Source organism: Cebidichthys violaceus, unplaced genomic scaffold (genome assembly GCF_023349555.1).
Source record: "Cebidichthys violaceus isolate CVI_PGR_0920_01 unplaced genomic scaffold, fCebVio1.0.p SCAF_85, whole genome shotgun sequence".
NCBI lineage: Eukaryota > Metazoa > Chordata > Actinopteri > Perciformes > Stichaeidae > Cebidichthys > Cebidichthys violaceus.
Window position 1 is genome coordinate 467,501 of NW_027176970.1, and position 13,209 is coordinate 480,709.

Here is a 13,209-nt window from a genome sequence, read left to right on the forward strand (position 1 = left end):
GTGTTACCTCATGACAGCACAGACATCTCCAGTGAGGTTGCGTCTGCAGGACGTTGAACTCAGGTATTCCTGGGGGTTGAGCCGGTATGTGTCGATCATGAAGTTACGGTAAGCCAGGTAGCTGCGGTGCACAAAAAACACCATGTTGTTTTTGGGAAACCATCTCACTCACCTGATAAGACTCAAATAGTAAAGTCTGAATGTATGCAGTACTCACATTTCTGGCGATTTGGACTTATTCATTCCATTGAAGAATTCTGGCAACGCACGCTTCTCTATCGCGTGAATGCTGGAATACATGGATAGATAGGTTTTTAGGGGTTAGGTTATAAATTTGGGATGTACTGAAGAAAGCTTTTTGGAGTAACAGTCAATGTCACTACATGTGAGTGAATCCATTTACCTGTTGTAATTGAACCAAGATGTGTAACTTGGTATTATGATATGATGGGTTTGTTCTGTGACGTTGTCCTCTCCCTCTGACAGGCGAGGTACCTCCCCTCTCCCCTCCTCATCATCCTAGACACACACACACACACACACACACACACACACACACACACACACACACACACATTTAATAACACTTTTACATCACTGCCCTCCTGCACTTAAAAACATTTGATTGAGATAGATTGCATCCTATTTACCCTTCCTGAGAAATCATCCTCCAGTTCATCTGGAAAAAGAAAAGTGAAAGAGAGTGAAAACTCAATGTGCATTCCCACAAACAAAAGTCCAACCGTATTTCGTTATCTTTAAAAGGTATAAACAGGAGGAAACATTTACACATGCTACATTTCTCCTTAAACATGAGCTATAACACTTAACCTACCCAGGTCAGCCATAGTCCCTCCTTTGACAGGAGTATTCTCACTGTCCTTCTTCAGGTTGACTGCAAGAACATAAGAAATAGTTTAGAGACAAAAGGCTACTGTTCTGAATACTTATATTTGACTAGTTTGACAGTCTGGTCACAGTCTTTTACCATTCTTGGGTAGTACAACCTCCTCCATGTTAGGAACAGGGGTAGGGTCCTCCATGTCTTTGGTCAAGTCCTCTTCTGTCTCTTCCTCCTGTGGTCCGCGCCTTCTCCTGTGCAAACACACAAAATTCAATGCTGAGACCTCACCCTGAAATGTCAAACCAAAAGTATACCCTCCAGTTTGTTTGAAACACTTGTTTCTTACCCCTTCTTTCCTTTCTTTCTGCCTTCAGAGGAGGGAGGAGATGGGGAGCGTCTTCTCTTTTTGGAGGGGGTGAATTTGGAGTCCTGCAACAGAGGGCAGATATAGATGGTGAAAAAACTAAGTAAGCCAAAGTTTAAGGGTCGTTATCTGAAAATGAAAGTATCCTTTTTGCCTCAATTTGGAAAATAATTGACAACACCGTTATCTTTCTGACGCCCTCTTGACCCCCTACAGCTTCGTACAAACCTGGTCGTCTCTGAGGTGAATGCGCCGGCGAAAAATGATTGGTACATTCCTCTCATCCACACAATAGTCTTCTTCGTTCATCCACTCGTTGAAAACATTCGTGTCCAGAACCCAGCTAGCATGGACCTGGAGCACACACACAAAATGAGGATTAATGTGGAGTGTGCTAGTGTATGTCATCAAGTGTCCAAAATGAACACACACAATGTATTAACCTCAATGTAATCTGATTCTGAGCTAAAATATTGATGTCCAGCTGTATATAGTAAATGCAGCAGGAATCCATAGTATGTAACTAAGTGTACCGAGCGGTAAAGCATCATGTTTCTGTATGTGTGCTGTTGTACTAACCCGCCACGGCTTCTCTGAATGTGGTGGCTCTTCAACCTCTCCTTCAACATCACTTGAGGACAGCCAACTGTCATAACTGTGGAAAAGTGACAATTGACACAACAGGTAAGTAGTGTGTGTGTGTGTGTGTGTGTGTGTGTGTGTGTGTGTGTGTGTGTGTGTGTGTGAGTGCTTGTGCATCACCTGTCAGGGTGCATGCCCCAGTGTACCAAGACATGTTTGTCTTTCCGCATAACAGGACGCATCCACTCATCTGAACACAGACGTGTATGAAAAAAATGTATTCAGTTAAATACGTACCAAGCATTTAAAAAGATAACACACTCACACGCACAAACTGTAACTGACCTTCCTCTGTAGACGCAGGTGAGGAGTAGATGTGGTGACTGGCGAGCGTTCGGTCCTCAGTGAGAGTACCCTGTGGAGGGACAAACCTTTAGCACTGATATGATATTGAACTATATTGTTAGAGATAAACTGAGTTACATATTCTCGCTTCCCTTCTCAGTATACGTCAACGTATGAACATTTTCTCCAACACACAGTCTGCTCATCTTTGATTCTCTTCTGCAGCACTTTACCTGGTGTTTGGTAATAATATCCGTAAGTCTGCTAGCCAGCTCCTGATCCAGTATAGGGTCCACATATACCACAGGCAGTGACATACAGTTGTTCTGTAGATGCACAAATCACAAGTAGTTCATCAGGGGTGTGTCCCTGGTAGGCTGATGTGTGTGTGTGTGTGTGTGTGTGTGTGTGTGTGTGTGTGTGTGTGTGTGTTTACAAGTCTGTCTATGTCACCTGGATCAGGGCTCTTTCAATAGCACCAAACATCTCAACATTTCTTTCAGTTCTTGATGGATTCTGCAAGTCAAACCTCCTCCTGTAGAAGGAAGGAAGGAAGGAAGGAAGGAAGGAAGGAAGGGAAGATATTTAACATGAAGGACACTACTGTGAAAAAGCAGAAGCATCAGGGACACGCAACTCACCAGCCTTGCTCAGCCTTAAACTTGTAGGCAGTGCCAAGAATGTGGCAGAGTCCACCCCCTGGCCGCAGGTCCAGGAAGCACTGTGCCTGTAGAAAAAATGTAAAATCAACAGTTTTGTTTATTATCCATCTTGTCAGATTTTCTGTCATCTTACTCATTCCCCTCTCTCTAAAGAGGGGACACCATTGAAAGACACTTATAGATTTATAGGGTTTTTATCCCTCGTTATTTTAATAACCTCCAGACTGAAATCAATCAAATTGAGTAGAACCTGTAATGAAAATATTTTGTACCTAGCTCCAGGAAGTAACCAAGAAATAGAAAAAATAAAATATGATTGCATGGATGCAGAATGATTGCAGTACTGTATTTATATTATTATACACGGTAGGGATCTCAACCCCGATAAAAACAAGCCTAAATCAACATAAATCCTAAAAGATGGAGACTTTGGAGACTGGATAAATTCTGAATACTAGGCGTGAAGTGTGATGATTATAAAAACAGACAGTGAGAGATGGACTCACGGGCAGTTTGGTGAGAGCAGGACTGGTGGCTTGTCTGCCAAAAGCATCCTCTTGGAACTGGAGAAGCTGCAGGGTCACTCCAGCCAGAGCCTGACACGATGGAGCATCCACCAGCACATACTAACGGACACACAGAGGAGGAGAACGTTAATAGCTTTAAGTCAACCTGCAACCCACTGCTTTTACCGAGAGTCTAGCCAGTTTAACTGTTGTGTTTGAAACGTTACTGGTTAACTTCTAGGATCTGGCTGCACTGCACTTCATCTTTTGTGTGCGTTATTATTTTTAAATGCAGCACTCAATAAATCTGGTCAGTGTAAACGTTACGTTATCCAGCACGAGACGTTTGTTTACAATCTGAGCAACTGGACTTGCTAGCAGGGGGCGGCTAGCTTTTTAGCTAGCTTGCTAGCTAGCTTCCTAACCAGCTAACCACCTTTTTGTAGTGCTTCCCGATCCACTGTCGCACCACCTCTAGCTGGGCTAAAGTATCCGGACTCTCCCAGAACCGAGCAGACGGACTGCTGTCTTTTTTCCGATGTGCGGACGTTCCGGAGCTGGGTTGGCTTGTCCCGGGAGTGCCGAGGTGTGTTCCTCCGGACATTGTGGCCATAATTAAACGAGATTAATCTCAAACAGGAGAACAAAACTGGCTAGCGCGCTCGTTAGCTTTCGCATTCTCGCTTTCTCTCGCGAGACCCAGCGCGATTGTAGCAGTTCGGAATAAAGGTTTTCTCTTTTTAAATGTCGATCTGTTTTTCATTTTCAAGTGTTTTATTATTTAATTGTGCGCGGTTATGAATCAGTAGTTTATTTTTAAAACACCATAAAGCATCTGTATGTAGAATACACGTGTTCGTTACAAACCACGACTTTTATTTTGAAAAGTATAACATTACAAGGAAATAACTACGCAAGACATGTAAACAGAAGTGAAGCGATATCGGTTAGCAGCTGCTTGTTTATATTCTAACACTCTAATTCCAAGCTACCTAATGAATAATTGTTTAAAAAAACATAATTACAATTACCCTGTGAACGTTGTTGCAGAAATGTTTGTTTAGTCATAACTTTCCAAGAGACGTGCACAATGTCTTTTGGAAACAGGAAATACAAAGCTGGCTGTCAGCGAATTATGATTGTTTTCCGTCCCGTTCTATAATTGGATATCAGCAAAACCGCAGACTCCAAACACCCTTTGGCCAACTTTACTCATCACAGCACTGAAGCGCCAGCAGTGAGTAACCTTAACACTTCATGTTTCCTCAGGTCCTGAGATCCTATGGGTGTCCACGGTCTGACCACCTTTGTGGAGGGGAACAGAAACTTACTCCAAGATGTGAAGTTCAGGGACAGTCCCCTGGTTATTGATGGCTGCAGTCTGTATTTCCGCCTCTACTTTAACCACAGTTTGGACCAGCAGCACGGAGGGGACTATGATGCTTTCGCTTGCTTGCTCACCCAGTTCCTCTCTGCGTTGGCGGCCTGTAACATCCAGCCGTATGTGGTACTGGATGGAGGTAAGAATGCTTTTGAATTGCAACGCCCTATCAGTTTGCTCACATTTATTAAAAATGGATCAAGTTCATTGTCTGTTCTGTTCTTTTTCTTAAGGGATTGACCCAAGTGACAAGAAGTTTACCACTCTGCGTCAGCGTCTGCAGTCCAAGATAAAGGAGGCAGACAGTCTCTCTCATGGCCGCAATGGCTCTATTCTCCCCATCCTCACGAGAAATGTTTTCATTCAGGTCCTCATCCAGAGAGGAGTCCCTCTGGTCCAGTGTCCAGCTGAGGCTGACTGGGAAATTGCATGTCTGGCTCGCCAGTGGAACTGCCCAGTTCTGACCAATGACAGTGACTTCTATATCTTTGACCTGCCAGGTATGAATAGCGACAGGACTTTTTGGTACTTAAAAAGGATCCAAATCTGCCTTTGTAATGATGGTATCTCACTTGCGGCTCGGTTGTTGTCTTACATGTTGTTTACCTGCTTTGTTTTCCTAGGTGGTTACCTGCCACTCAGTTCTTTCCAGTGGACCAACCTTAATGGTAAAGCCTCTCACCGCTACATCTCGGCTCGTTGCTACACCACTAACGGGCTGTGTCGCTGGTTTGGCAGCATGAACAAGGAGTTGCTGCCCTTATTTGCTGTCCTGGCTGGTAATGATTATGGCGCTCCAAAAGATGCTGAAAAAATCCTAGATCTGTTAGGTGCGAGTGGATTAAGGAGAGGAGGTGGCAAAGGTAGAGCACCCGTTTCCCGCATCGAGGGGTTCCTCCTCTGGCTGTCCTCTTTTTCAAATCCGGCCGACGCACTGAAGGAAGTGAGCATACTGATGGGGGAGGAAAGTGGAGGCGTTAGAGGCAAGAGAGGACAGAAGGGTGGGCTCAGTTCACAGCTGTGGGCAGGTATGCAGGAGTACCACATCGCCACTCAAAGCTCTCTGGCTCACTGGTTCTCTGAAGGTACGGACGCTCCTAGAGGGCGGACCTCTTGGCTGCCAGAGTGCCTGTCGCTGGCTGCAGCTCAGGGGCTTTTGGCTCCCATGGCGGTAGATGTTCTGGTGATGCGCAGGGTCCTGCTCATCCCGCAGGTGGAGAACAGCAGGCTAGCCAGCAGCCATAGTAGTGCCAGTGCCATACGCCAGGCTATATATGGGATGTTACTGCAGAGAGGCCAGGATGGCCAGGCACGGGATATGAGGGCACAAGAAAACGTCAGCCAGGGTATGAGAGGTGGGCGAGGGCAAAGGGGGCGTGGAGGTGGTCAGGTTGGTGGAGGTAGGGGTCAGGTTATTATTTTACCCACACAGCAGGGTGTTCAGTCAGGATTTAGCATTGAACAAGCAGCTGGTGCAGCTACAGTATCGGCCCAGGACCTTAGTGCCCCCATGTGTGTGGTGGAGGAGTACGACCGCATGGATCTGAACTTGAAGAAAAACAACGTAGAGGCACATCCGCTCCGAAACCCCCTACTTCTAGGTACACTGGGCCAGGTATGACAACAGAAATGATGTTTAGTTTTTAAAGGCAATTAGTTATTTGGTTTATTTACCTTTCCCAATGCTGTCCCATTATTTTATCCAGGCTCCTGTGAAAGTTCGTCTCGGGGTCCTGTTAGACGTCTTGGGAGTGAAGGAGTCTGCCCTGGCTGCTGTTCCTCTCCACCTGAGCCTGGCTGTAGCAGTGACAGCCTTCTGGCTGCGAGAGGCCAAACCAACACCCTCACAGCCCCAACTCCAGGCGTTGGTGCTGGGCATGGTTTATGGAGAGCTGTCTTGGAGCAACCAGCCTGGAGCTACCCACTACCAACACACTGGTTAGTTGTGTTTGTATCTTTTGTATTGCCCTAGGAGGTCACAGGCACTATGTACCTCAACGTTGTCGCTGTGTATCACCCTAGTCCCACAGCTGAACTGGGCTGCGGAGCGCAACGTGTGGGCGGGGCTGGATCGACAACGTGTGAGACCAGGGGAGAGGCTGGGCTTGGATGTCGGAGTGGCTCACAGTCTCAGCCAATGGCAGGCCTGCCTCTGGAGTGCACTGTGTCTCAATCAGCTATTGCTGCAGCCGCTGCCTGAACCCCACCTGTCATGGTAAGGCACAGGGCGAGATAACACACCGTTTGCTTTTGAGAACTAGAGCTGCAACTGACTTTTCTTTATCGATTCAACTTTTGGTTATTTATTTGATTATTAGTCTATAAGAAAGTAGTAAAGAATGCCCATCACAATTTCTCACAAGCCTGTGGTCATGTCATCTTATTGCTTTTTGATGATTGTATAAGAGACATTTTATACAGATACCATGGTTAAGTGATAACAAATGTATTTTTTTTTTTCGTTTGCCTCCCTCTCCATCTCTGTGCGGTTCAGGTTGTACAGTGGTACCTTGGTGCACGGCCTCCTCAGGTATCTGAAAGGAGGCCGAGCTGCTGAGTCCCTCCTCGTCGGGGGTTCCATGTCCGGACCGCTCTACTCATCCCTGCTAGACAACGTGAGGAACTGCAGCTCTAAGACCCATCCTTCCTCTTCAGCAGCAAGGAGGGGGAAGAGAGGCGGAGGCCGGGGAAGGAGAGGAAGAGGAAGAGGGGGAGGTGGAAGAGGAGGAAGGGGAAGGGGTACTGAGGAGATAAACAATAGGTTTGCTCTCCTGATGAGCGAGGAAGAGTCTGACGATTGATGAGGAGGCAGAGAAAAATTAACTGTTCGATATGAAGCACTCGCGAGGGGCCAAATGAGGGAGGACATTCCAGTGTTTTATCAAACACACTCAGGGAATGCTACAAATAGTCATTTGACAAGTGAAGAGCACCTCTTAATGTTGACCGCTGAGCTTCTGCCTTTGTTGCACAAATTTAGGCTTCATCAATAATATTTACCTGTTTATGAAAACTTCTATTCCTGTCTTAAATCATGTGATGGCAACATATCAAGCAACATGTCAGATCAGTTTTCCCACAGAAAATATTTTAACTCATTAGAGTAATGCCACTGTATTTAATGCATGTTTTCACCTATTATTTTTATTCAGTTAAGACACATTTTAACAGTAAATGAAGAGGTCTTATTTTATCATGTTGTATGGCAGCTTATGTCATCTTAAAGAGCAACTTATGAAATATTCATTAATCGCAGATGCCTTCTTACTCATGAATTCATTTACTCGTCTTTCTATAATAAAAAAAAATAGAAATCAAACTCAGACATGTTTTTTGATCACATTCAGCTAGTTTTTACTTGTAACCACATGGCTCTCTTCTGTATGAAGTCATTTTTCTTATTAAATATGAACACAACCAATCTTTTTTTCTATTCATAAATGCAGTATATCTACACTCCGTAACAGTATTTTGTTCCAAAACGATAAAAACAACATTACAAAGTTCTTTAAACGAAGGACAAAAAAAAAATACTCGCCAATCTGTTTTCTTTTTCTAGTATCTAACAAAACAATCCTCAAGTCTCCTTGTCCTCTTTAACATAAATTTGTGGGATAGTGTCCCACTGGCACTTTAACAGTGGGACAGCTAAAAGTTAAAAATAAATGGGGCTACTGGACAATGTTAAAGAACATGACCAGTTACTTGCCCAAATGCACACGTGAATATTCACATTAGTAGAGCTGTCAGGCCACTGGAGGCCCAACGCAGTAGCTGCCGCAACATACACTGAATCTTTCCTCATCTTGTCCTATGACGATGAGGATGAGGAGGAGGAGGTTGTGGCAGATGCCGAGGCGGTGGCTGCAGCGTGTGGCTGAGAGTCTATGAGGTCCATGTCTTCGTCTTCGTTGACTCCGCACGTGTCGACCACGCAGATCAGGCAGCTTGTGACGGGAAATGCTCGCACCTTGCTGCAAGTCACCCACCTGAACACAGAAGAGAATGGATTTAGAGGCAGCATGAAATTGAGAACTTTTATTAGTTGTGAGGCAATTAGATCAAGGGTTTAAACAAGTTATTATTTAATTTCATAGATTCCCAATGTGCCTATTAGTGATGGAATTCAACATCTATTTAATAATATCTATGTAATACACTGACCTGTCCGTTTCAGTGTGGTACTCCAGGACGTGTCCGAGTCGCCCCACACCTTGAAACCCCGCCAGCACATAGATGACCTCACCGACCGCTGCACACTTCACCGTCACACCTCGCCACGGCATCGCCGCAGCTGCACGCCACTCATTACTAGCAATGTCATAGTATTCCACCGAGTCAAGTCCACCTAAAGAGAAAAAACAGTCTCATACTGACGCCACATATGCTACAGCTACCATGTTGAATAGTAATATTACAGCATTTATTAAAATCATTTTTTTGCACCTAGAGCTCCCTGCCCTCCAACAGCGTAGATCCTGCTGTTGACCACCACCAGCCCATGGTTCTTCCTGGCCTCTCTCATCCCAGACAACTCCCTCCATCTGAGGACAGGAAGGTGGAGACAGAGACGGGGACAAGGAAGGTATTGAGGAGAAGACAACAACAGTAGCAGTGCAAGGTGATTCACTACTTCTGCGTGAATGTACAAATGATTATTGTCAGGTAACTACAACATTGATATGATATACAGACAGTAAGTAAATAAGAAATGTTTTCACATTGTCCTTGCGTTTCCTGCTGTTGTCACCAAGTACATAGCAATAAGGCAACAGTGTTTGCCATCATATTCCTTTTCACTATCCCATTCATACACACTGTAAAGAAACCAGGGACTAACAGAAATCCCCACATCATCCTTTGGGTTGTATCGTTCTAAACCATACGTTTGTGTGACTCACTTTTGAGTGCTGGGGTCGTAGACTTCACAGTTGTTGAGGACCCTGCCGGACACATTGTTGCCCACCGTGCCTCCACAGACGTATATGAGCCCGTTGGCCTCCACCGAGCCGTGGCTGCAGCGAGCCATCAGCATGCTGGTCTTCACCTGCCAAGACTCCGTTCTTGTGTCATAGCATTCGAAAAGGTCGAGCGCAGAGCTTCCTGCAGACACACGAGTACAGTACACAACACCGCAGTTACATGCTTTCAGAAGGGGAATGTCTTTTTCGCCTGTGAAGGATCATCAACATCTACTATCCCAGTTCCCGAGTTCACCCCTTCCACCACTCTGTGCTCACCCACTTCCGACCCCCCAGACGTGTAGATCTTGCCCTGGGCAGGGCAGGCAGCGAGGCTATCGCGAGGCGTGGGAGGTCCCAGCTTGGAGTACCAGCTGTCCTTCAGGACGTTGTAGCAGTCCATGCGCTTGATGGGGAACAGCTGTGAGCCACCCAGGATGTAGACCACGTTGTCCCAGAAGACGGCTGTGGCGTCTCGGCGCTTCTCGAAGGGGCAGCGGATGTCTGTCCAGGTGGAGTCCTGCATGAAAAGCCAGACTTAAACTTGACTTTACTATACAAACCAATATATGTCATACTTGTTTTTCTGCAATATCTGATCTAATTTTTCAACTAAAACCCAACATTAGAGTTCAGAAGTTTCACACTTTAATATTAAATGAGGAGTATATATCCATACAGACTTTACTGACTTAAGCCCAGTACCTTGGGGTTGAAGTAGCGGCAGGACTGAGGCTGGGAGCCTCCAAACAGAGCGATGCGGTAGTCGTGCTTCTTGCGTCGTGGTCGGCTGCTCTCCCCCAGATCCTCCCGATCCTCCAGGGACAGCAGGTGGTAGCGCATCCCACCTGGTATGAAAGCACAGGCATGCTCATGTCAACCCAGCAGACCGTAGCAGTATGCCTTTGCACCAGTTTAAACTTGCTCTCATAAGTCTGAGTCTACAATATTAGACAGTGTATGTCAAATATGTATATATTATATATAAATGGAGACGTGAATGCAGGGTTGAGGATTTCATTCATGCGAGTTAACACAAGAGCCCTGGCAAAACCTTGAGACGTGTGTGTGTGTGTGTGTGTGTGTGTGTGTGTGTGTGTGTGTGTGTGTGTGTGTGTGTGTGTGTGTGTGTGTGTGTTTTCTCCTCCTACTCACTGATGACCATCTTGAGACACTGTGGGTTGTCCTGGATGAGGGGCTCAGCCTGCACCGTCTTGGAGAGGAAGGTTTTGGAGACCAGAGGAAAGCGAACGCACCCCAACACCTCCACCATATACGGCTGTCTATTACACACATCGTACTTCAGCCAGCGCACTGCTGCGTCATAAATCTGAACACAAACGCAACAACAAGACATGTTGGAGCATTCCGATTATAGGTGGTAGTGATTTTAGCCAGTCAACTTTGTCCTGACGGGATAAAAAGCCATCTGTTTGGGAATCTAAGTTGTAAAATGAAGTATTTCATTATTTGCACTATAAAATTGTAAGGGCTTATATTTTGCCAAATCCCCAAACTTAGGCACCAACAACAGTACCAACAGAAACACCTCAGACATGTTTTTCTTTAGTATATTCTTCAAAATTACAGCATAAAAGAAATGAAGCATATGGTCAATGAATGTGCATGTGTGTGTGTGTGTGTGTGTGTGTGTGTGTGTGTGTGTGTGTGTGTGTGTACCTGGGCCTCAGCACGGACAGTGAGTTTGTCCTGGTGCAGCAGGTGTGTGAGCTGTGAAACATTTAGTTGCAGGAACTCATCCAGTTTGTAGACTTCAGTGAAGTGGAGCTCAAAGAAGTCCTCTGCTGCCGCCTTCAGCTCGGGACAGTCCATACAGTCTGCCAGGGAGGAAATACCTGCAGGATTACAGGACGAGTCAATCTAATGCATTACATGATGTGACCCAAACCAAAAATGTAATTTTTGACTTCACATACCAGGCACAAGTACCAGCTAAACTCACTCAGTTGGAATTGTTTGGCCCTCAGTAGTAGTAGTTTAATAATTGATGCTGGTAACTCAATAAATTAAGGATCAAAAGGCTAAGCAGATTTTGGGGTAAAAAACAAACGAGATATGATTCAACCTTGATTGTATTACCAAGGCAGTTTGTTGCATCAATTTGTCCTTTGAGGAACTCCACACACATCTTCTTCACGGGCTCAATCTGGTACTGGTTGGCTGCATCCAGCAACGACTGGACGTTACTGCTGTTCACCGAAATCCTGAAACACACACACACACACACACACACACACACACACACACACACACACACAATCATTAAAGAGGTGTTTCTGATGAAATCAGGTGAAAGTAAGTTAAAAGAGATTGTGTCTGTTCTGCTGTTAAGCTTCGCAGCTTTTGAAAGCAATTACACCACAGTGTAATATTTCCTTTTTTTCAGGTGTACTGTATGCCTCAAAACGATCACTCCTATTTGTCACGATTGGCTTTCAGCCAAGATTCTTACCGAGCTGTGTAGATAAATTCAATCAACAGCTCAATGATCTCAGGCTCGGCACTCCTGAGCTCCACCTCGTGGGACATTGACTCCATCATTCTGGCTGGAGGTAAGGAAAAAGATAGGTAGAGTTCATAGAAAATAGAGACATCAACAAGACATGATATTCCCCTTATGCTTGGAAACAGTTTGGGTGGCACTGCATAATTTATACTGCGACATCCCAAAATATAATGTTCTATCAGAAATCACACCACCCCTAGAGCAGCAGAGGCAAATGTTCTCACTACTGTGGTCCACAAAATATGTCTGTCCTGTCAATGGTGTTTTTGTGTCCACACTTACTGGTGAACATGAGGCTGAAGAAGTGGCTTGCAGCAGCCAACACTACTCTATGGGCAGGAAAGTGTTTCCCCTGAACCACCAGGATGACATCACAGAGAGTAGCCTGAAGAAAACACACACAGGTATCAGGACAGGGAGGAACACAGACTTACAGTAAATGCCTCATGTCAAGCCCTGTTACCTACACACACTCTTATCCTCTTTTCTTCTCTCTCTCTCTCTCTCTCTCTCACTCACTCACTCACTCACTCACTCTCACTCACACTCACACACACACACACACACACACACACACACCTGTTTCCTCAGGTTGTTCATGACTCCCATGATGCTAGACAGCTGTCTGAACTCCTCTTTGATGGCCCACTTCCTCTCGCTCTTCTTCTTGGTGCTCGCCGCCTTCTCTGGAGAGGCCACCCCCGTCATGTCAGCCTGATGAATGTAATCTGTTCGGTAAAAATTACCTTCAGCACCACCGCCAGCAGTGTGCAGCTGCTGCTGCTGCCTCTTTGTTGTCGCTCAGCCACTGGCTTGGCTTGCTAGCAGCCTGCAGCTTATTGGGATTTTATGAACTAAAAAGCAGCCAGTCTTACCCCTTGAAAACTCACAGGGAGAAAATAAAAATAAAAATCTTAAAGATGAACTTTCTATAGTGATAAAACGGTGTAGCGCAGTGTATTTTGTGAGCTGCTCGAGTTGTAATTTTCCTCTTCTTCTACGTTATTTTCTTTGGTTGAAAAGACTCTCGTTCACCC

At 45.4% G+C, this 13,209-nt stretch overlaps 3 protein-coding genes across 4 annotated transcripts in view; 1 reads left to right on the forward strand and 2 right to left on the reverse strand.

Annotated features, from left to right (window-relative positions):
• The window catches only part of smarcc1b (SWI/SNF related, matrix associated, actin dependent regulator of chromatin, subfamily c, member 1b), a 7,949-nt gene extending 3,967 nt beyond the window's left edge, over positions 1 to 3,982 (reverse strand). Inside the window, exons 1-16 of the mRNA XM_068702548.1 lie at positions 3,740 to 3,982; positions 3,304 to 3,423; positions 2,777 to 2,862; positions 2,589 to 2,670; positions 2,369 to 2,461; positions 2,136 to 2,205; positions 1,971 to 2,040; positions 1,788 to 1,863; positions 1,437 to 1,562; positions 1,191 to 1,273; positions 989 to 1,095; positions 836 to 895; positions 651 to 679; positions 404 to 519; positions 218 to 289; positions 8 to 121 (exon numbers count right to left, since the gene is read on the reverse strand). Coding sequence (XP_068558649.1) covers positions 8 to 121; positions 218 to 289; positions 404 to 519; positions 651 to 679; positions 836 to 895; positions 989 to 1,095; positions 1,191 to 1,273; positions 1,437 to 1,562; positions 1,788 to 1,863; positions 1,971 to 2,040; positions 2,136 to 2,205; positions 2,369 to 2,461; positions 2,589 to 2,670; positions 2,777 to 2,862; positions 3,304 to 3,423; positions 3,740 to 3,916 — 1,481 coding nt within the window. The 5' untranslated portion in view covers positions 3,917 to 3,982. The remainder of the gene's footprint in view (positions 1 to 7; positions 122 to 217; positions 290 to 403; positions 520 to 650; positions 680 to 835; positions 896 to 988; positions 1,096 to 1,190; positions 1,274 to 1,436; positions 1,563 to 1,787; positions 1,864 to 1,970; positions 2,041 to 2,135; positions 2,206 to 2,368; positions 2,462 to 2,588; positions 2,671 to 2,776; positions 2,863 to 3,303; positions 3,424 to 3,739) is intronic.
• aste1b (asteroid homolog 1b) lies at positions 3,802 to 7,858 on the forward strand. 2 transcript variants are annotated; one of them, XM_068702550.1, is made up of 7 exons: positions 3,802 to 3,889; positions 4,573 to 4,823; positions 4,918 to 5,184; positions 5,308 to 6,299; positions 6,391 to 6,622; positions 6,707 to 6,899; positions 7,179 to 7,858. In XM_068702550.1, exons 2-7 carry the CDS (start codon positions 4,586 to 4,588, stop codon positions 7,483 to 7,485), a joined length of 2,229 nt encoding a protein of 742 aa, XP_068558651.1. In that variant the 5' UTR covers positions 3,802 to 3,889; positions 4,573 to 4,585; the 3' UTR covers positions 7,486 to 7,858. The 2 variants fall into 2 exon arrangements, with proteins under 2 accessions (XP_068558651.1, XP_068558650.1); XM_068702549.1 differs by lacking the exon at positions 3,802 to 3,889 and adding an exon at positions 4,194 to 4,249.
• Positions 7,783 to 13,161, reverse strand: klhl7 (kelch-like family member 7). The gene is made up of 12 exons (XM_068702551.1): positions 12,752 to 13,161; positions 12,455 to 12,557; positions 12,119 to 12,212; positions 11,746 to 11,870; positions 11,326 to 11,501; positions 10,801 to 10,975; positions 10,351 to 10,493; positions 9,925 to 10,165; positions 9,586 to 9,787; positions 9,131 to 9,228; positions 8,849 to 9,032; positions 7,783 to 8,673 (listed from the first exon to the last, which is right to left on the reverse strand). The coding sequence occupies exons 1-12, from the start codon at positions 12,878 to 12,880 to the stop codon at positions 8,496 to 8,498; spliced, it is 1,848 nt and encodes a 615-aa protein (XP_068558652.1). The 5' UTR covers positions 12,881 to 13,161; the 3' UTR covers positions 7,783 to 8,495.
• Positions 13,162 to 13,209: the final 48 nt, after the last annotated feature.

Bases quoted from the DNA above. Each gene is read 5' to 3' on its own strand.
- aste1b (XM_068702550.1), top strand. From the start codon at position 4,586: ATGGGTGTCCACGGTCTGACCACCTTTGTGGAGGGGAACAGAAACTTA. The intron at 4,824-4,917 runs GTAAGAATGCTT...CTTTTTCTTAAG, and splicing joins GTATGTGGTACTGGATGGAG to GGATTGACCCAAGTGACAAG. The intron at 5,185-5,307 runs GTATGAATAGCG...TTGTTTTCCTAG, and splicing joins CTATATCTTTGACCTGCCAG to GTGGTTACCTGCCACTCAGT.
- klhl7 (XM_068702551.1), bottom strand. From the start codon at position 12,880: ATGACGGGGGTGGCCTCTCCAGAGAAGGCGGCGAGCACCAAGAAGAAG. The intron at 9,788-9,924 runs GTGAGCACAGAG...GTGTGTCTGCAG, and splicing joins GTCTGGGGGGTCGGAAGTGG to GAAGCTCTGCGCTCGACCTT. The intron at 8,674-8,848 runs GTCAGTGTATTA...TTCTGTGTTCAG, and splicing joins TACCACACTGAAACGGACAG to GTGGGTGACTTGCAGCAAGG.